This window comes from Barbus barbus, assembly GCF_936440315.1.
Source record: "Barbus barbus genome assembly, chromosome: 17".
NCBI lineage: Eukaryota > Metazoa > Chordata > Actinopteri > Cypriniformes > Cyprinidae > Barbus > Barbus barbus.
In genome coordinates, this window is record NC_136745.1 from 24485637 (window position 1) to 24506907 (window position 21271).

General features: G+C 39.8%; 3 protein-coding genes across 9 annotated transcripts in view; all 3 read left to right on the plus strand.

The window, feature by feature from the left end:
* The window catches only part of LOC306883078 (glypican-6-like), a 37860-nt gene extending 23948 nt beyond the window's left edge, over positions 1 to 13912 (plus strand). Inside the window, exons 3-9 of the mRNA XM_079438160.1 lie at positions 6919 to 7316; positions 8719 to 8884; positions 9475 to 9605; positions 9711 to 9857; positions 9977 to 10101; positions 11017 to 11189; positions 11302 to 13912. Coding sequence (XP_079294286.1) covers positions 6919 to 7316; positions 8719 to 8884; positions 9475 to 9605; positions 9711 to 9857; positions 9977 to 10101; positions 11017 to 11189; positions 11302 to 11516 — 1355 coding nt within the window. The 3' untranslated portion in view covers positions 11517 to 13912. The remainder of the gene's footprint in view (positions 1 to 6918; positions 7317 to 8718; positions 8885 to 9474; positions 9606 to 9710; positions 9858 to 9976; positions 10102 to 11016; positions 11190 to 11301) is intronic.
* Positions 13913 to 15243: 1331 nt separating this feature from the next.
* Positions 15244 to 20003, plus strand: LOC306883110 (heparan-sulfate 6-O-sulfotransferase 2-like). 2 transcript variants are annotated; one of them, XR_013785338.1, is made up of 3 exons: positions 15244 to 16107; positions 17960 to 19623; positions 19742 to 20003. XR_013785338.1 is itself a non-coding variant. In XM_079438209.1 (2 exons), the coding sequence occupies exons 1-2, from the start codon at positions 15548 to 15550 to the stop codon at positions 18801 to 18803; spliced, it is 1404 nt and encodes a 467-aa protein (XP_079294335.1). In that variant the 5' UTR covers positions 15421 to 15547; the 3' UTR covers positions 18804 to 19626. The 2 variants fall into 2 exon arrangements, 1 of the variants encoding a protein (XP_079294335.1); XM_079438209.1 differs by lacking the exon at positions 19742 to 20003 and having other exon boundaries at positions 15421 to 16107; positions 17960 to 19626.
* Positions 20004 to 20733: 730 nt separating this feature from the next.
* The window catches only part of LOC306883653 (muscleblind-like protein 3), a 49640-nt gene continuing 49102 nt past the window's right edge, over positions 20734 to 21271 (plus strand). For 3 of the 6 annotated variants that reach the window (XM_079439022.1, XM_079439021.1, XM_079439019.1), the window contains exon 1: positions 20734 to 21015. The gene's annotated coding sequence lies outside the window, so the exon portion shown is untranslated. The remainder of the gene's footprint in view (positions 21016 to 21271) is intronic. The other 3 variants (XM_079439023.1, XM_079439020.1, XM_079439018.1) reach the window with 3 other exon arrangements.

A 21271-nucleotide genomic window follows, 5' to 3' on the forward strand; every position in this document is an offset into this window, starting at 1 on the left:
ATGCATCGACACTGCTGACTCATTCAGGAGGGGAAAACCCCACAGACACTCCGCCAGCTATCACACACACACACTGTTGCCCGGTTTATAATGCCTGTTTTATGTGTTTGCTTCTCTTCATGCCATAAAGAGTGTGTCAAATGAGGAAAAGTGAGACAAACTAAAGGCCAGATCACACGCATCCAGCTCGAGTTCATCAAGGGTACATTTTAAAGAAAACATCTCTCTGAGTAGCTAGAATTGAGCCAGGACTGTAAAGGACTGTAGCCTCTGAAATGAAATGGTGAGATGGTGTTTGGATTGATTGGTCAATGACTGGACAGACAAGGAAGGATAAATGAAGTGCTGATGACACATCTCCCTCCACTCTCACATGATTCGTCACCCATCCGCTCTGAGCCGCAGCTATTTCTAAATGAGACCCATGTTAACTCACATGTGGCCATCCAGCTTTACCAAAGCGCTGTTTCTCTGGAAACCAAGTGGTTTTTAAATGGACTCAACACAGATGGTTTTCTGGCCAGTTTTGCGAGAGCTGGGGTGTGTTATGATGTTCTGGGTTGTTTGAAGCAAACTCCTTAATGATGTGTAACAACATCTGATGATAATGTGAGCATTTGTGTGGACTAGTTTGTCATAATGCTAAATTTTCAATAGTCAAAAGCAATACCAGTGAAATTTCCACAGTTCTCTATTAATCAAAAAATGAATATGCTTTTGAACATACATGCTTATTTTATATAATAAATAAAAGGCAGTGTTTTCTTTTTCTCGCTATTGATGTTGTTTAATTAATAATATTAACAATAAATTGTTATTGTTCTATCAAAAATTAATTAATAATATTGATATTAAGCAACATTTTTAGCAAGAAAAATATTTGCATTACTTATATTTGCAAAACTATAGCAAAACATGTTTTTTTAATTTGTCTAGTTTAATATTAATAAAATAATTTTCTATTGTCAATAATAATTATTAAGCAACTTAATTAACAATTAACATAAGTTTCTTAAAAAAGAAACTTATGAAATATAATTTTTATAAAAATTCATAGTTTTTCCTCTCTTAATTGTTTAATATTAATGATATTATTAAAATAATAAGAATAGTTGTTGTTCTATCAGTATTTATTATTATTAAACAAAATTAACAAGAAAAAAATACTGGATTAGCTTTTTTTTTCTCCTACATTTGGATACGAGTGCCTTCAATAGCATATTCATTTCGCTTTGTGGTGTAAGGTGTTTTTCTTTTTCTTGTCAGTGTTTGATGATAATAGACAGGACTATCAGGCATATTAGATTGGTTTATTAGGCATTTATTACATTTATGTTTGAGTAGAATCGTGGTACTGAAGTAACACCTTTTTGCATCCCTGTTGTGGAGGAAGGGAACTGAATCAGAGGTGATGGCTTGCAGGGAACATCGATGGAAGTGAGAGGTGACCTGGTCGGCTCTCACGATTGCCTGTTTGTGTGAATGTAAAATGAAAGTGAGACTTCAGGGAGTGAATGGTAACAGGGATCGTGTGTATTGCAGCCAGATGCGAGCAGGAATGTGACGTGTCGGAATGCGGCAGTGGCCAGATCCTGCCCGCTGCCTCCTCTGCTCTTTTTCTCTGCTGCCTTTTGTCCCCGTTCTCCCCCTTTTCTCACTGCCATAAGTCTGTTATGCCTTTCATTTCTCCTCCATCTCCAGGTTCTCAGGTCTTTTGAACTCTTACCGTGGGAATACGCTCTGAATCGCCAGTCTGCGTAAAATGTGCACTAGACCCTGGCATGTGACTTAATGAGCTAAACGGCCTTAAAATACCAGTAGCTTTTATGCTTGCAAACAAAGACACCCTCAATGCGTTCTTTCATTGAAACGTAAGTATTTTCTTTGCTTTGGAAATGTCTAAGGTGTAAATGAGATGCTTGAGTGTCTTTGAGAGTGTTTTTGCTGTAGAAGAAACCCATTTTTCTTGTTTTATGCACAAACAAGACGTTTCTTCCGTGCTGGTCAGGCCTACAGGATGTAGAAGTTAAATGTATTTATATTAGGTAATGAAGACTAAATGGTTACTCACAACTTGTTGAGCAGGAAATGACCAAACACAAATCCAAAACAAACTACACCTCAAAAAGAAGAAACAAAAGATTTAACAATATCCCTAAAAACTAAATGCAAACATGCACCGAGTGCCCCCCACGGACACAAACCGCAACATGGGGAGCGCACACACACTTAAGTGAGTTTGGGTGCGTGTGCACTGGAAGCAGCCTCTGCTTTCAAAGCCTCGAGGTTGGAGTCACGGGCAATTAAGTCCCCTTCCAGAAATAGTTTTCCTCTAGAGCTTGGTGTGTTTGTTCCTCCCCGTGCGTCCGGTCTGGGTCTAGGTGACCCCGTCTGGAGGAGTTGCGATTGCGCTGTAAGAATTAGGATTAACCCCCTACCAAATTCTCATCCTCGACGCCTCTGCAGGGGGGTTTGAAATCCCACAAGGAAAGAAAGAAGCTGAGCAACTAATTGGCACAAATGGGGAACAATTACTGCCTGGGATAAAGAAGAGTTATCAAAGGGGGATGAGTAGAGGAATACGCTGGTGTGGAGGGCGGGACAGTGAATAAGGAGTTTTCCCTCCTCTGGATGTCTGAGGAACATGTTTGAGCGCTCAGAGATTTGGGACCTGTGTTGAGGCATTTGTTGAGTCCAAACAACACTTTCTATTCCTCCTCATAGATATTGTAATACGGTTCTGTAGTTCACGCTCCCGGATAACCTCTCCCACATATTTCCAAACCGATGCGGGAAGGTCGTTTTAATGGAAAAATCAGAAGGGAGGTCCGCAGTCCGCTTGTTGGCAGACTCCCGTGTATCATAAAGTGTCTTTTAATGACGAAGTAGGATGCCTGAGTAACACCCCTCCAACTGTAACGCTTACAACACTGGGTCCCAAAATCTCAGCAGTTATGTTGGAAAGGATGTGGAGAGGAAAGAGTGTGGGGGATGGTGAATGTTGAGTGACTGACTTTGCTTTATGCACAACTTGGTGTCCACGATAAAGAAAAGGGAAAATCTTTTAAACTCATTTAAAACAAATGTGCTGTGTTGTGCTGGATTTTTATTTATTTTTTCTTAAATGGTTTAAAAGTAAAAAAAATTATGTTGTAACATGACACAATAAGTGAAAACATTTTCAACACACCTTGAAAATGTGAATGTATGTCTTAAAAAAAATTTAAAACTTTTTTTTTTTTTCAATAAAAATTCAGTAATTTTATTTAGTTTTAGCGGACATGATGTCTTTTTCCCTTGACATTTTACAAACTAAACTAACCTTGCCTTCTCTTCTCATCTAAAGGTCAGTCTATCTGATATTTTATGAGACTTACTGACCTTGACAGTCATAAGGATCTGCACATAGTCTCAAAGATATTTTATTTAGTTATTTTTTTTTTTATACTAATACTTTAAAAATGTGCTTCACTGCTTTTTTTCTGGTAATCACTACATGCATGATTCGCATTTAAGTATTTTTAAGTAATTTATTAAATTTAGATAAAAAAAAAAAAAAACTGGTCACACTTTATTTTAAGGTCCAGTTCTCAGTATTAACAAACCATTAACTACAACCTTTGCCTCAAACTCCTAATTTTCTGCTTATTAATAGTTAGCAAGGTAGTTGTTAAGCTTAGGTATTGGGTAGGATGAGGGATGTACAATATAGTCATGCAGAAAATGTGATTTATAATCACTAATAAACTGGCAATATGTTTATAACAGGCATGCTAATAAGCAACTAGTTTATAGAGAGAATTGGTCCCTAGACTAAAGTGTCATGCCATCGACCCATGAGCAGTTTCACAAATGTTTTTTGCATCTAGCTGGGGTATAATTGTCTCTAGTCATGCCTTGATGCATTTGCACAAAAATCTTCCAAGAACTACAGAAATTCATTTCGCTTGACTGTGATTTAGCATGCACTTCCTTGAAGTGGTTTTATGACAAGTGGCTCATGTAAATTCGTGTTTTCTTTGGTAAAGGCACACTGACTTGCAAACCTGGAAAATCTTCTCCTCACCCTCACCTCGTTCTTTCCTCCCCCTGACTTTAAACTTGTGACAGCTCTGGCATTCCTGGGGATCTGAAGGAAGGCGGGTGCAGTGGCCCTTAAAGTTTAATCTCTGTCAATGGAGCGTGGAGCTGGTTGCCTTCTATCTCTCTCCCTGTGTGGGGCCAGGGGCTGAGGGCCGCTCATGGGAGGGGAGCTAAATGCGAGGGCTGCGGTGTTTCCGGTATCCGTGGTTACACAGCAGGATGGGGGCATTTAGAAAAGTCCTCAAATACACTCGCATTCCCCTGTCCGTCTCTCTCACACACACCTCTTGTCATTCAGCTGGCTGTGTGTTAGCTTGAGCTGGAATTGACAGCAGCACAGCGTGCTTTGTTTGTTTATAAACCCGAGGTGTCTTGTTTGTGTCGACGAAGCCTATGGGTAGTGAAAGACGGTTTACGAGAACACAGATGCATGGACACTTAACACTTCAAAGTCTCACTCATTATGTGCAGGGCATCTGTGCTGTGGGACAGTGGGCTTTTAGCGAGAGGAGAAAGGTGATACAAAGGCAGAAAACAAATGGTGCGCTTTGTGGGGCGAGTGCGGGAAGAGAGGTGAAGCATTTCTTTGGAATTCTCATTTTGTTCAGATTAAGAAAGTAGGGTTTGCCGGCCCGGGAGAGAGAGGGGGTCTCATGGGAGAGAGGGGCTGGATTATTTGGGGAGGCTGGGAGGGAAGGGGGTCTGACATTCCTCAGGATGAAGTAGGGCATTGTTCCCCGTCTCCAATGAAGAGAGCCTTCTGAAGCCACTGATGAACTGAAAGCAGGAGAGAGTCAGCGAGTGCAAGGGGTTCCGGGGGGGTACAGGTCCGTTTTCAGGGAGGGGGGTCAGCATTATTCAGTAATCCTATTGAAAAGCCTTCTGAAGGATGGAGCGAGAGCAGTGCGGAGAGAAAGAAAAGCGAATGGAATGTGACAACAGGCAAATGCCATTGATAGCGGTCAGCCTCAGCCGGTTTGATGGGCGAGACATTAGCTGCCCTTCATCCTTTCTGCGCTCTCAGCTCTTTCTCCTTAGACACAAAAGTTATTTTCCTGGAGCGTAGCGAGTGAAAATCTTGCGTTGGGTCAAATGGAATATGCATTAATCTGTTTAGATAATAACCGTGTGCTTTTCTGGCCTCCCTTGTGGTTCTGGTAGGTTTTCCAGTCAGTGAGAGCAAGTTAGGCCGAGGGCTCTGCGGAGCACTAAATCGCTGTCTCTCGGGCATCATTGCAATGACAAAGTCACGGACGTGCTGCCAGCTGAAGTTCCAAAGTTAATAACAATTCATTTTATACGTGTTGAAGTTGACAGTCTGTGTGCTTTTTCTGAAGTGAAGTCTTTCTGCGTGCATACTCTGTTCCATGTTACTCATGTGCTCCAGTTCATATCTATTATGTTTGTGTTCATGGCCAGTAAGTGCACATTCTTTTTAAGATAAGATATAGAGATCTCATTTCTTATCTTGTCTGATTTCTTATGCGAGAATACTTTAAAAATGAGGGCTTGCCAAAAATACCCATTTGCAAAAAGTTTCTTAATGTCCAACTAATGAATGTTAAAACGGTAGTTCTCTCAAAAATGAAAATGACCATCATTTAGCTGCTCCCTGCCATGTTGTTCTAAATGGAATTTTTAATGAATCATTGAGATCTTTTCTGACAGTTCGTAGTGGTCACATCTGTAACTTTTCAAAAAGGGCAAAAAAGCACTGTAAATGTAGTCTGGATGACTTTGCCTGTATTCCAGCTCTTTTGAAGACAATAACTTTTAATAAACCTATAGGTTGGACTTAATCAATCGTTATTGGTTTTTGAGCATCTTATAACAAAGCATCATAATGTCAAACCTGCACTATATTTTATTTGAGAATTGCAGTGAGTGAAAAATCACTCTTAATCTGTTCCTCACATAAAGCTATCATATGGCTTCAAAAGACTCAGAATATAGTACATAGACTACCTTCTGGTCCTTTTTGGAGTTTTTGACAGTTAAACATTTGAAATGATGAAACTGAAATGTAGCATATTATCAAATAACACACTAGTGTTAACACACTTAACAAAAGTTACATGTGCTTTAATATGTTAGTCAACAAAATAAGTGTACAAAAATATTTAAGATGGTTAATAGTAGCTTAAAGTAAAACTTCAAGCTTAAAGTCGGCATGAAATGAAAATTGAATATTCTTCTTTTTTTAATGGAATGCTGTAGTGTTTATTATAAATAATTTATCTGTGCACTTCATAATTAAATTTTTTTAATTCATGTGCCCTCGTAATGTTTAATCAAAAACGTTAACCTCCCCTCCCCATCAAAACGACTCCTCTACTCTTCTGGTCACAAGTGATGGCGCAAGGGCAGAGTGATGTAGAGCTAGTGATGTGAGGGGTACACGCTGGGATAAACAGGGGAAAAGCTGAAGATGATGCTTCACTTTATAGCACTGACACCAGACATGAGGGAGTACGTTACCCTAAAACACTGAAAAGAAAACACGGGATTTTTATGGAATTTGACTTTGTCATTCAGGCAATCTCTCTCTCTCTCTCTCTGTCTCGCTGTTTAGGCATGTTATGTGCTGTTGATCGTGGTTGTCATCCCTAATAAACAACTAATTTATTTATGCTTAATGAATAAATAAGTAAATTTAAAAATATATATGCATTATGCAAATCATTAAGATTTGATGTACACTACAAATGCACACTCAATGCATCTTATCAGAACATTCACTCCAGCAGGTGTCATATAAGGAATGCACTTGAAAGCCTTCATCACCTTTAACGTTTACAACTAACCAACTCTCTCGTTATTATCTTTTCTTTTCAGAGTTCTTCAGAGAGCTGTTGAGCAATGCAGAGAAATCTCTCAATGACATGTTCGTGCGGACCTACGGCTTGATGTATGTGAAGAACGCTGAGCTCTTTGAGCATTTCTTCCATGAGCTACGCCGCTACTACAACAACGGGAGCAGCGCCGTCAACCTGGACGACATGCTAACGGATTTCTGGACGGAGCTTTTGGAGCGCATGTTCCGATTGGTCAACGTGCAGTATGAGTTCAGCGACTCGTACATGGAGTGCGTCAGCAGGCACATGGAGCAGCTCAAACCCTTCGGCGATGTTCCACGCAAGCTCCGCCTGCAGTTGACCCGGTCCTTCATCGCAGTTCGCACGTTCACCCGCGGCCTAGCGCTAATGCCTGAGGTGGTGGGGAAAGTCTCCACGGTGAGAAGTTTGACCAGGGAGGGGTAAAAATGTACATCTTCCAAAAAAAAAAAATAATAATAATTGAATGTGATGTAATACTAAGACAAAATAATGGCAAGAAATGTGATTTGTCCTCAAGGGCTGCATGCAAAAAAATTACTATGTTACCAATGTAGTCGGATACATAAACAAGTGACTTATGATTATTTCTTGTAGTGAATTAAAAAGCATGACTAGTGTAGTTTTGATTCATGAAGATGCAAGTCTGTTCTTTTAGGGAATTAAAAACGTGCATCGCTATCAGTGTAGCCTGACTCTTATGAACATTGTTATTTTATTATTCGTTTTGGTAACACTTTAGAATAGGTAACACTTGCTAACTATTAACTATGACTTTTCCCTCAATAATTTATTAACTTGCTGCTTATTAATAGTTAGTAAGGTAGTTAAGTTTAGGTATTGGGTAGGATTAGGGATGTAGAATAAGGCCTTAATATGTGCTTAATTAGCACTAATACATGGCTAATATTCTAGTAAAATGCATGCTAATAAGCAACTAATAGATGTAACCCTAAAATAGTGTTACCATATATATATATATATATATATATATATATATATATGGTATATACTAACTTTTATTTTAGTTGAATTATGTCCAGCAGCTAACTGAAAACTTAAGTTTTAAATCTTATCTAATCATTTTTTTTTTTCCACTTTTATTTCAATTAACAGAAATGTTTTACTTTTTGTATTAGTTGAAGATAACTCTGCTTATGAACAGATTATTTTATTGAATAGTTCAAAAAGGTCAGTTTAATTAAGTTTGAATCAGTCTGAAACACTGGCCTGATTAAAACATTAGCTAACAGAGAATGTCTTTATGTAGACAAAATCATAACTGACATATACTCCAGCGAATCAGAATAAAATCAAATGCAACAGAATCAAATCAAGAGTTTGTAAATCAGAAACAAATTGAAACATGGAAATCTTCATCAATACTCAGCCCTAGAGTTGACTGTGGATAGCATGGTGACTTATGTTTATTAAGCAAGTCAGAGATCAGGGACAGCAGAGATCGAAAGTACAGGGTTTCTATAGGGTTTATCAGTATGTGAAGGTGGACACCTGGATGGACCAATCAGGGTTTATCTTCCAGCATTAAAAGATCAGAGGCCAAGGCTTCTTGGTGTGTGTGTAGCGAGTTAGTAGAAGCAATTGAACCTGCAATGACAAATTGAGCAAACACAACTTCAGCAGTGACCTTATAAAAGGTGGCGGGGTCGCTGATGCTCTTTTGTTCAGTGTTTTATCAGCAACATCAAGCATATGAATTAGGTTACGGACTCATTAACCTTTTCCTCCTGTGTCTATTTTGCTGACTCTGCTCAATCTTCTTGTTCGTCCTCTAATTCAGGTAAGCGCCTCTCCAAGTTGTGTGCGTGCGGCTATGAAGATGTTATACTGCCCATACTGTACCGGCCAAGTGGCGCTGAATCCCTGCAAGAACTACTGTCTCAATGTTATGCGAGGCTGCCTGGCCAATCAGGCCGATCTGGACACAGAGTGGAATAACTTCCTTGGTAAGAGAGTGTTAAATGGCTCAAGTAATTGATTTATTACTCAACCATTACTAAATGTAATGGAGCCAGTTTTCCACACACTAAGCAGAGGAGTATCATAAGCACAGATTAAAAATGAACCGGTCACATTGAAATGGTTTCCACTTGCTCTGAGGCCAAAACAATTTATGTGAAGCCTCAGTTTGAAAGCAGAATTGGAATTGACTTGGATTAGGAGTGAACACTGGGGAGCAGCTCTGTTTTTATCCTTGCATGTGTTTCATGAAGTGTTTTGGACCTCTTGTGACTCTGAAGGCCGTGTGGTCTCGGGTCCCGTCACACATTCTCGTGCGCGCTCGCAAAGTGTTCCTGGCTCGTGGGACTGGCTTCGCTCACCCTGCCTGTCAGCTTTGGGGGGAACCTTAATTGGGGCGCCTTGTTCAGGCCTCTGACTGTTTAACAAGCTACAGTTCCTTATCCTGGACTGATGACTGTATGCTGCCCTCTAGTGGTGGAAATGACTGCATTTTTTTGGGCATGGGTAATTAAAAGCATTGACATAAGGGTGTTCCCTTTATTAATGCATTTATTTTGGATTTCATGAATTTTAGATGCCATGTTGGGTCTTGCTGAGAGACTAGAAGGACCATTTAACTTTGAGTCAGTCATGGATCCCATAGACGTGAAGATTTCAGACGCCATCATGAATATGCAGGAAAACAGCATACAGGTCTCACAGAAGGTATGTTTTTCATTTCTTTTCAAAATTTCACATGCGTAATGCAGGTTTTATTTGATTTGATTTGATTTTGGTGCATATATATTGACAGTTATTTGTCTGTTTCAGGTGTTTCAGGGATGCGGGCAGCCCAAACCCAACATGGCTTTCCGCACCCGGCGCTCTCCTAAAGATTCAGGCTTCCCTGGGCGTTTCCGACCCTACAGTCCTGATGCCAGACCCACCACCGCTGCTGGCACTAGTCTGGATCGACTGGTAAGCACAATGGACTCCACTCATATCACTTCTATTTTCTTTAAAAAAATGTCAATTGATTCTGCCAGATCAAAATGTATTGTTTGTAACACTAAACTGTAAAACTGTTTGTTTTCTAGTTGACTGATGTTAAGAAGAAACTGAAGCATGCCAAAAAGTTCTGGTCCACCCTGCCTGACGCTGTGTGTGTTGAAGAGCGAATTTCTGTCGGCGATGAATGCTGGAATGGTACAGCCAAAAGCAGGTGGGTCAACGAGGTGATGCTCCTATTTTTGAACAGATCTATAAGGTTATTCAAAATTTGCTTTTAAGTGCAGTTTATACTTGCTCGTCATATGCAAGGTATGTTGAAGTCATTACATGTTTTTAATTACCAAATTAAAATGTGTAAAGTCAGAAATTTCAGAGCGCTAAGTCTATCATTATGCCTTAATTTTAAGAATGAAATTTTCAAAGTAGTTTGACAATCTTTTATTATTTCTTAGAAAAGTAGTAAAAATAACCAGTGAAGCAACATTTTGGAAAACTTGTGTTCGCCAAATCAAAGTCATGTGGTGCAACAAATCAGCAGGGGCAAAATTAAGCATTAAAAGGAAATTATGTCATCATAATAACAACATATAGTGCCGTTGCGCTTCGGGCGTCCCAAGTTTGAGTCCCAGCTCGCAGACCTTTCCCAATCCTGACCCCCCTCTTTCTCTCCCACTTCGCTTCCTGTCTCATATATTGTCCTATCCTAATAAAAAAAGGCAAAAAATTTATCTTTAGAATTTTTTTTTTCAAAAAGTCTCTTAAAATAATTTGATCTTTTTATGACAAAGCAAGATCATGTGGTACAACTCACTTCAAATTTTACTTAAAAAAAAAAAAATTAGCTTTGAAAAACATTTTTGAAAATTAAGGTGTGAACACTTGTAGTATAAGGAAAATAAGGTGTTACTGTTTACTTGTTAAACCACGAGGAATTATATTGAAATATCAATAATGGTATTTATAGTTTTTCAAAACCATATGAAACCGACATAAATACAAAGAGTACATTTCTAAGAGTTTTTAAAAGACACTCTTATTGGTCACTAACCCAGAGACAGTAAACTCCATTTCATTCCTCACTCAAGCTGCAACATCGGCCAATTTTCCTTCCTTTCTTCACATGCAGGTACGAATCTGTCGTCATAGGCAATGGCTTAGCCAATCAGGTGTCTAATCCAGATGTGGAAGTTGACATCACCAAACCAGACATGGTGATTCGGCGGCAGATAGCAGTGCTGAAGGAAATGACCAGTCGACTTAAGGCTGCTTACACTGGCACCGACATCTCATTTGTCAATGGTACGAGGCATCACTTGTGGTTCAGTTCAGTATGAAATGTCAAAATGATATCATACAAGCCTGTTTTTAACATTTATCTCTTTTTTTTTTTTTTTTTTCCCTGGCTCTTCAGAGGATGTCGGCAGTGGAGAGGAAAGCGGAAGCGGCTGTGACTCGCCCCCTTGCGACAGTGACATCTACTTCTCCACCCCAGTGCCCGCTAAAACTCGCATTATCAAGATTCAACCTGACAATCAGCCCTCTAGTGGTACACGGTTGGCACCTTTCAGCCTGACACTGGCTGTGATGGCACTCCTGCTCGCCCTGCTCACCCCACACACAAGATAAGACCGGCCCAGAAGAAGAGGAAGAGGATGTGTGTTTGTACGAATTTGAACAAGAGAGCTGAAAACTGCCATAGGACATTAAAGACACTGCTTTCAGGATCTCCGTCTGCCTGCCATCTGGGGAAGACACTCAAGTTATTAATACTCAAATAACTTCCCTTCAGTGTATTTTTTGTGTTTATAAGAATGGACTTCATTTATGTACAGCTATACGTTTCCACGCCGCATTTTACGTCAGCTGGGTTTTATTCCTCCGTGTCTGTAGTGTCCAGAATCATTGACGACTCATGATTTTTTCAGTTATGGTTTAAATAAGTGTTAGTTTGAAAGGACTGAGTGTGTGTTTGGGTGGATGGTATATACGATTAGTTGTATATATCATCCGAGCGCTTTTTATAAAAGGTAAACAATTAATCAACCCATATAACACGTATGATTTAAGCAAAGCTGTATGAAGTACTCCGATATTTTTTAATTCATTTGGTGTGCATGGAGGCTTTGGTTGGCTGCAGATCAGTTCAGTTCATATGTTCCTGAATTTTTTTTTTTATAAAAACTTAATGATGCCTTAAAAAATTCATAAATGGGGCCTTTAATAGGGTTGCAGCCAACAAAAATGTATGCAATGCTGCCTTTTGGGTGAAGTCAAAACTAGAGGATCCCAGACACAAAGCGTTTTTTTTTTTTTTTTTCTGTAGGTTTTCCTGTAACTCTCACAGCCCCTGTATCATCATCCCAAGTATTCTTGGCAATATAATATATAACTTGAGAATATAGTCTTCAGTAATAACTTAATAGTGTGTAATGGAGGAGTTTTGGTTGGGTAAGGTCTGTCTGAAAGTTGATACATTAAATAGGCCTCAAAAATTATCATGTATTTTGCATGATGTGGACTGTGTGGCCTGAGTAAAGTTGTTTTTTTACTGGACCAGCTGGATACGAGCGTATGCTTAAGATGGCTTAAGACTGAGCTGTCTGGAGGAATTTTACACAGGGTTTTATGTGGAGGTGTTTATTTTGCTAGAAGTGGATTGTAAGGTATAAAACTGCATGATGGGTACTGCTACAGATTTCACTGCACAGTGACAAACGGTGCTGATTTGAGAGGTTGGGTGGCCTCTTTTGGTTTTTCTTTAATTTCTGTTTGTAACATAAAACGTCTAGCCTTTTCCCCATTCCCGATTGATATCCATAGAAGTCGGTACACATTTTAAGACCATTCCTCATACAGAGCAATAGACCGCGTGTGTGGTGCGTTCCAACACTAGTTTCAAAAGTGGCTATGTATGCGATTTCCCATTCAGATGTCTGACAAGTGCTTGTTGGTTTAAAAGAAAATCTCTCTCGATCTTCAAGGGCTTTTCACCCACCTCTCAGAAAAACTAGCGTCCCCCCGCTCTTGTACAGTAAGTTATTTAACCACATGTCTCTTTAAAAGGCATTCGCAAGCATCGCTTTCCTAGGTATCTCGATTTCAGTATTCAAAATATTTATGTCTGTAGATGAATGCGTTCTAATGAAATCACAATTTAACTGATGGTTTTATATTGGCTTCAAATTTCATGTTACATAATATTTAGATTTTGTAAACCGAGCTACCGTAAGCATTTGTTTTGTCGTTATAGATTTATGTAAGGGGATTGTGAAAATTGTACAAGCTGATGCAAGGACAGGGCTGGCCATCGGTCCTTGATCGTTCCTGATGTCACATGCACTTTTAATTGGCATTCAAATACCTCACGGCAAGAGAGTTTTAAATGATGCTTTTAATCGTATCTGTAACATGCATACTTTTTACGTTCATTTTTATTCATTCGTTTGGAGGTTTATTCAGTATCTATGGATGAATGGCCAGTCCTCAGACATCGTCAGGGTTTCATGAGCCTGATCTCTACAGCAATGCTACGCACCTCAGATCAGTTATGTATTTTTCTAGTCTGATGTGCTGCCAGGAATAGAAAGCAATATGTGTGTGTTTTCTAAACCTTTGACCCAAAGCTTCCCACTGTCACATGTTAAGATGGCTCTGATGTAATGACCAGGAAAGGAAGTGTCTTGTCCTTAGTATATGTCAAGCTACTCAGAGTCAATGTGAAGATGACATGGACTCTTGAATGAACCTCTGCAATGTCATCTTTAGGTTGAATGTTGACCTTCAGGTGGACAGATCGCAGGGCCTGCAGCCCTGTACATCAGTGGAGTCATCTGCGATGAGGAGTGAGAGACTGAAGAAAGAAAATAAAAAAATGTAAATAAGCAGTCGTTTTAGTGGTCTCTGAGAGATGTTCATCAGATTTAATATGGGCGAAACAAAGAGATAGATGCTAAAAATGTAAGAGAAAAGTTATATTAAATATTTCTTAGTCTTGTTGAAATAAAGACTGCAGATATTTAAATGTGATGTGTGTCATTTCTGCTTTACCAGTATTAGTTTTACTGAAATGCTTTGAAAGTCTCTCTGAGAGACCAATTAGTAAAACACAAAGGATGAGTTGAAACAATCATGAACATTGATTAATCACAGCCATTAATTAAGCTGCTGTGTTAAACCTTCCTTTCATCTGTTAAATCAACAAACTGTCAATATGAGATGAAGTCTACCAGACTATTAAAATCTCAAAAATAACCAGCCCTTGTTGTTTTCTTCCAATAGTATAGAAAATAAATGTGATGGAGACCATGTATGGAGAATGGTACACCTTCACAGACTCATTACGCAAAATATAAAAATGGTCAATTCTAAGTGAAATATTAATCAATGTTAGCTTAGATACCTGATGTTAAAATATTCTCACTTTAAAGAAAACCGTATCCGGTATGGGACATTAATAACCTGACATTCATATCTGGTAGTTAATGTTAGCTAAGATTTATGCATGTTATTTTGAATATATATTTATTATAGCACTAAATATATATACCTAGTGCTTTACAAATATAGGAGCCTACAAGACAATATCAACCAGTAAAAATTACATTGGCTTTGCCTGTAAAGCAGTATTCTGTAATTCAATTAAAGATGTGTGTGTGGTCGGGTATTCCCTATAGAGACCAAATGTAGTAATATATTAAATATTGACCTCGTGGGACCTTTATTATTACTATTATTACTATATTTCTTTATTTGTGTCATCATGAAAGTTTTGAGTGAGGGGTAGGTTTAGGGCAAAGTCCCAGGGTTGTCAAACTCATTTTCACTGAAGGCCATTTCAACATTAAGGCTGCCATCAAAGGAACTGTAAGACTGTACAAATGCTACTCCTCCTAAATAACTGTTTATTTATTTTATTGTTACTTAAGTTACAAATATTGTATGCATTTGCATAGATGTAAAAAATATGTTATTGCTCTGTTATTTTAACACAGATCCTTTTAATTTATCAGGTTAAGAAATCCACATTACTCCATAAATCACAGTAAATAAAGACAAATATCGTCAAACACAAGTCATTGCATTAACTTTTTTTCAAATTATTTTTTGTTACATTTATGGTACAACAAATAATTGTGGCATTTAAAAAAAAGAGCTCGGTCTCATGAAAAATGCGTATAAATAGCACGATTTTCTGTTTGAAAATCATATGGACTTTGGCGTGCATATGATAAGCAATCAATAATTGAAGTAGAAAAAAAGAAGTGTAGAATTTGTCAAATATCTCAGTTGTGATTTCCAAAATAGCGGCTCTAAGGGGGCTTTTATTGTGAAGGGGGAAAGGCGAATGGGGGCGGTGTGGACTACCGGAGGAACGGGGAAGAGCGAGTACAAACTGTGTCAGAGGTAAACAGCAGAAGTTATCTGAAGATCTTAAAGCAATGCGAAGCAGGTACGAGCAGGAAAGCCTCATGGAAACATGTAGACATCAACTACGTTTAACACGAGCAGACAAACACCCAGAAAGAGCGCTGGGCGTGTTCATGTTTTGATGTGCTTAGGCTCGAGTCTCAGGTTTTGTTCAACATTTGCTCCTGGCCGACGCGACGCGTTGGGGGAACCGCGCAACTGAGTAATGCTTTCACTTTTCCAGCGAGAAGATGGATGAAAAATCCTACTACAGCCGGCTCCTCATCGCACTCCTGATGGTCCTGTGTTTCGGCGTCATTGTGCTACAATACGTCTGCCCTACGTCCGATTGCCAGCTGCTCCACCTGGCATCATTGTCCTCGAGACTGGGAAGTCGCGCACGCGGGGATCGCATGAACGGAGCCGGTGCGGGAGATCCGTACAGCTCCGAGGACGGTGCTTTGGTTCGATTCGTGCCTCGCTTTAATTTCACCACCAAAGACCTTAAACGCGCTGTAGATTTCAACATCAAGGGGAACGATGTTATAGTGTTCCTCCACATTCAGAAAACCGGGGGGACCACGTTCGGCCGTCACCTTGTCCGCAACATCCAGCTGGAGAGGCCTTGCGAGTGCCATGCGGGCCAGAAGAAGTGCACCTGCTACCGGCCGGGCAAACGGGACACCTGGCTGTTCTCCCGGTTCTCCACCGGCTGGAGCTGCGGGCTGCACGCGGACTGGACTGAGCTCACCAGCTGCGTGCCTTCCTTCATGAGCAACCGGGAGTCTCAGGAGAGGCGCAGGACTCCCAGGTGAGAGTTTAATAGGTTTTTATCAGCAACGTTATATAGTGTCTGTAATGGATTGAAACACGTCTTGATAAATAAACTTATTTCTTTTGTTATTGTGTTGTGTGGTGCCACGGTGCGCTATGCCACTCCTTCCCTTCACATTGTTCTCGTTCAGTTCAGCGCTGAAGCCTCTTGGCAAGTCAATTATGCGGAGACAAAAGCTTCCAACAGGTCAGACTCAACCCCGGAGAGTCTGCTTTCATTCAGCGCATTCCTCCAACAGGGGACCCATCATCATAATCATTCACCCTTTCAGACGCCCTGGAGGGCAGACAGCCTGCTGGCACCAGAACATCTGCCATTCTCTCAGGCTCGTCCTTTAAATAAACGCCCCGTGGCATGGATGAACAGTGTACCAAACATGTTTGCATTGGGAGGCATCGGATTTGATGAATAAGTGTTGTTTCGAGTGTAGTAGTTTGCTAGTGTTTTTAAATGTACACTACCATTTGAAAGTTCAAGGGTTTTTGAAAAACATGAATACTTCTATTTAGCAAAGATGCATTAAATTGTCAAAAGTGTCAACCGTAAACTGTCAATTTCGATTTCGAATTAATGTTCTTTTGGACTTTCTCTTCATTGAAAAATCTTGGAAAAAATGTATCAAGGTTTCCACAAAACTGTTAAGCAACACAACTAATTTCAACATTAATAATAAGAAATTATTCTTAAAACAGCAACTCAGCATTTTAGAAAGATTTCTGAAGGATCATGCAACACTGAAGACTGGAGTAATTTAGCTTAGCCATCACAGGGATAAGTAACATTTGAAAAAAAAAAAAAAATTACAATATAAAAAAGTAGTTTTAAATAGTAATATTTCAATAATGTACTTTTTGTTCAAATAAATGCAGTCTAGCGAGTATGAGATACTTCTTTAAAAAACATTTAGAAACTAAGCCCAATCTTTTGAATGCTGATGTCCATCCTTTTGAATGAATGCATTTAAGCATTAACCAATAATCATCTTTAGTTTACCCCGAGCCCTGCTTGATGGTTTCTTTTTTAATGGTGAGGCTTGGAATGAGTTGGGATTCTGATTTGGCAAGTTCCCCAAATTATATTAGTTCATTCTGTTATGGTTGATATAGCCAATGGATGACAGATAGTAAAAATCTATGCTTTATCTAATTAAATTACAAATAAAAAGCTAAAAATTAAAATCAACTGTTTTTCAAGTGAATTTGAGCATCACCATTTAACAATGTAAAGTATTGATATTAATTGAGATCTGCTTAAGTGTTTTTAAATTATTAGTGTTTTTAAAATATTAACATTAAGGTGAGAAATATAGTCTAAATGAGGGAAATGAGCATGCACAGTTAAATATGCAGACTGATGTATACAGATATAAACCATGAAAGGCCTGCTTTTCAAATGGACACAATTAGATCAAATCAAAATCCCATGGGCTCATCTTTGGCTTGTAAGTAAAGGAAAAGTTGTGGCTCTCCAGAGACTTTCTCTCCGCTGTTGTTGAATGCATTTGTCCAGACAGTCTTAATTGATATTCATATGGAAAGTGTTCTGGATGTGAGCTGAAAGATGATTCTTCTCATTCGCTCATTATGCCCATAATTACAGTCAACCAGCAATAATTCATTCCGTTTCCATCAAGATCGCTCCCCTGACACGCTCCAACCGAAACTACGCCATGAATAATTTTGTCAATGTGAACATGCACAAAATATGACAGCTTTACCCAACTTAATGATTCATACGCGATATTACATTTCATTTTGTTTCAAGTCAATTGTGACTACTTTATTTTGAGCTCTTTTTCTTAAACTCTTCTCTTTCCTGTCTCCTATAGTAGGAACTACTACTACATCACGATCTTGAGGGATCCGGTGTGGCGGTACCTGAGTGAATGGAGGCATGTTCAGCGAGGTGCCACCTGGAAGGCCTCTAAACACATGTGCGATGGCCATTTACCCACCCTGTCCGAGCTGCCCAGCTGTTACAATGGTGACGACTGGTCGGGTTGTTCGTTAGAGGAATTCATGGCTTGTCATCACAACCTGGCCAACAACAGACAGACCCGTATGCTGGCCGACCTCAGCCTGGTGGGCTGCTATAACCTCTCCATCATGAATGAGAGCCAGCGCTGGGCCATGCTATTGGAAAGTGCCAAACGCAACTTGCGAAACATGGCCTTTTTTGGTCTGACTGAATACCAGCGTAAGACGCAGTACCTCTTCGAGCACACGTTCCGCCTGTCCTTCATCGCACCGTTCACGCAGCTCAATGGCACGCGTGCTGCGAGCGTAGAGGTGGAACCGGAGACCCAGCGCAGGATTCGAGAGCTTAACCAGTGGGATGTGGAGCTGTACGAATACGCACGGGACCTTTTCCTCCAGCGCTTCCAGTACGCCAGACAGCAGGAGCGCAGGGAGTCCCGGCAGCGACGCCTCCAGGAGAGGCGCAAGTTACGTGCCAAGGTGAAGCCTTGGTCGGGGGTGACTGGAAAAGCTGTTTTTAAACCTACCAAGGAGCCACCAATGACAGAACAATCTCCTGTTTTTTCGGAAGAAAAACAAGCAGATGCTGGACAAACGCTGGAGAGAGAGACAGAAGGACAGGTAGAGGACAGCTGGTTAGAGGATGACAGTGAAACCACATTGGACTATTTAGAAAACGTAGAGCAGTGGCGGTAGCCACCAGCTGTTTGGGAAGAGGGTTGAACTCAATACCGAACTAGAAAATGGTGATTCCATTTGATTACTTTGGGGTACCTATAATCCTTTAAGCCCAAATCACTGCTAAATATTAGCATATACGGGTTGTTATTTGCGGGTTGCTTTTTCTGTGACAAATGCATTTTGTGGAACGCACATCAAAATTCTCATGTATATTGATTTTTAGCACCAGTTCTCTGTCAGATATCATATTTGAATTATCGTCTTGCAGCCTGACTTGTGTCTTGTGAACCGAAAAGATGATAAAATGCACTGCCCCATCACCACTCTGCCCTTGAGAGAGGGCATTATGACTCCAGGTTGCACCAGGGAAATAGTCCCTGCAATTAATGTACTGAAAATCACTGTGAATGAAAAGTATATGCTTATCGTGAAAGCCAAAGATTGGAATGTTTCAGAAATGCCATTTTCAGACCTTGCTGTTCTGAGGAAGAATTTGGTGGCAGCACGGTTTTATTTACATTCCTGTAAGTAACATTTCATTTTTTTTTTTTTCTCTCAAGTGTCCTCAGATGTTACAATCCCATGCACATCACAAGTCAGCCTTATGTTAAAGTCCAACACTATTTTTTGATTTAAGATGTTTTTGTAGATTCTTCTTTCTTTCTTTCTCATACCTTTTATTTATATGTTTGCTCCTAGAATCACAGGTTATGGGTTGGCTCATAATATTTTGTTACTTGAAAATAAAAAGCCATTGTAAATCTGCTGAATTTATACCACACCATAGGTTATTCTGAGGAGCACCGATTGCTCTACTGGAAAATGGATCAAATTTGTGAGTACTAATAAATAAAAATAATAATAATAAAAAAAAATCCAAGTTGTTTGTGGATGGTTAATAAATTATCTCCGAGTGGGTGAGTCTTAATTTTTGCTTTATTTTCTCTCTACAGCAGATGGAGCCAAAGTAACACTCACTGTTTGCGAATGAAAGCTCACAGTAAACTCCCTTAATCTGTAGAATAAAATGCTCATTTTGTTATGGGGTTGGTTAATTTTGTTTGACCATTTAGTCCCACTGATAACATTTGTGACACATGTATTTTTCGTGTTTGTAGGTTCTTAAAGTTTTCAGTTGTCAAATTTGGGACCTGTAGGAAAACCTAGAGTTCCATTGTATCCAATCTAAAAAATAAATGCATTTGTTAGATTATCATTCCCTTTCCCTAAATTTATGTATGGATCTTATAGAGCAAGGACAAGTTACAATTGTGAATGAAAAAAAGGGATGTAACTGGTTTAATTGGCCAACCTGAGAAGAAAAATGCATGTTAAACTTTAACCTACGTTTTTATGTTTAGTTCATATTTGCCCCCAAAGTACCAGTGGTTTTGAAGTTGTACAACATTTTGGACCAGGCCCATGTATATGTTTGTTTTGCAATATAGTAAATCATTTCGTTTTTTTTCCCTCCCAATAATAATTAGACAATTGTGTGACACGTCAGGTCATGTGATGTGATCATGGCTGCGTCCACGAGAGGGCGACCCGCTCCGTGAAGAGTAAAACAGTCATTTCTAGAAGAATAATGTCTGTGCTTCATCTCATGCGAGTGATTTTAATAATATTTAGATTCAACTCTTTAACGTGTAAAGTTTTCTCATTTAAAAAAAAATGCTAAGTTCACCTTTAAGACACCATTCACTCATAAGCAAAGTATAATTTATAGAGTGTAGACGTATCTTCTTGTCTAGTACGATATTTACTAAATGCATTTAAATCCTGAAGCCTTAGCGTCAAATATATCTCATCATAGGTGTCCTCATCCACGAGGCGCAGTTTGCGCTGAGGTCGAGTGGGAATCCCCCTAAAATGGAGGCAATACATGGGAATGCACGTAGTGCCGTGCACACTTTCGCTCTACTCCTCCCTTCTGCCCTCCCTCGTCTCGTCTTCTGCCTAGCAGCAGCTAGCAAGTTCGCTTCACGCTTCCCCATCGCTCGCTTCGTCGTTCAACTCGAAACACCCCGCAGCCGCTGGTCATTATCCGAAGCTTTACGCAGCACACCGCGCGATCAAAAGCTCTCGGTTCAACGCGGGAACTTTTGCAACCAAAGCGCGCGCCTCACATCAGCCAGTGATTGTGACGTAGTTATTGACAAATCTTTATTTCGCTTTGCGCTGCATTTGATGGCACCCGAGCTCTAGTCGCGCGCTGTCTGCACAGGTGAGTCATCTTCTTTCGTAAAGACCAATAGTTCATATTCTTTAGCCAATCTTGCCGCACACGTTATTGCAAATGTGATTGGTGTAATGCATTGCTCGCTGTCACGACTGACGCTCGCTCGTTTATGGGTCTCCATCTCTAACCTTGCTTTTACGCACATGGCCTCTTCGCACCGTGACGCAGAAGTCTAGAATTTACATTTCTCCGTAATATGCTTAGTAGCCAGGTCTCTCAACTGACCTTAAGGCACAAGCCG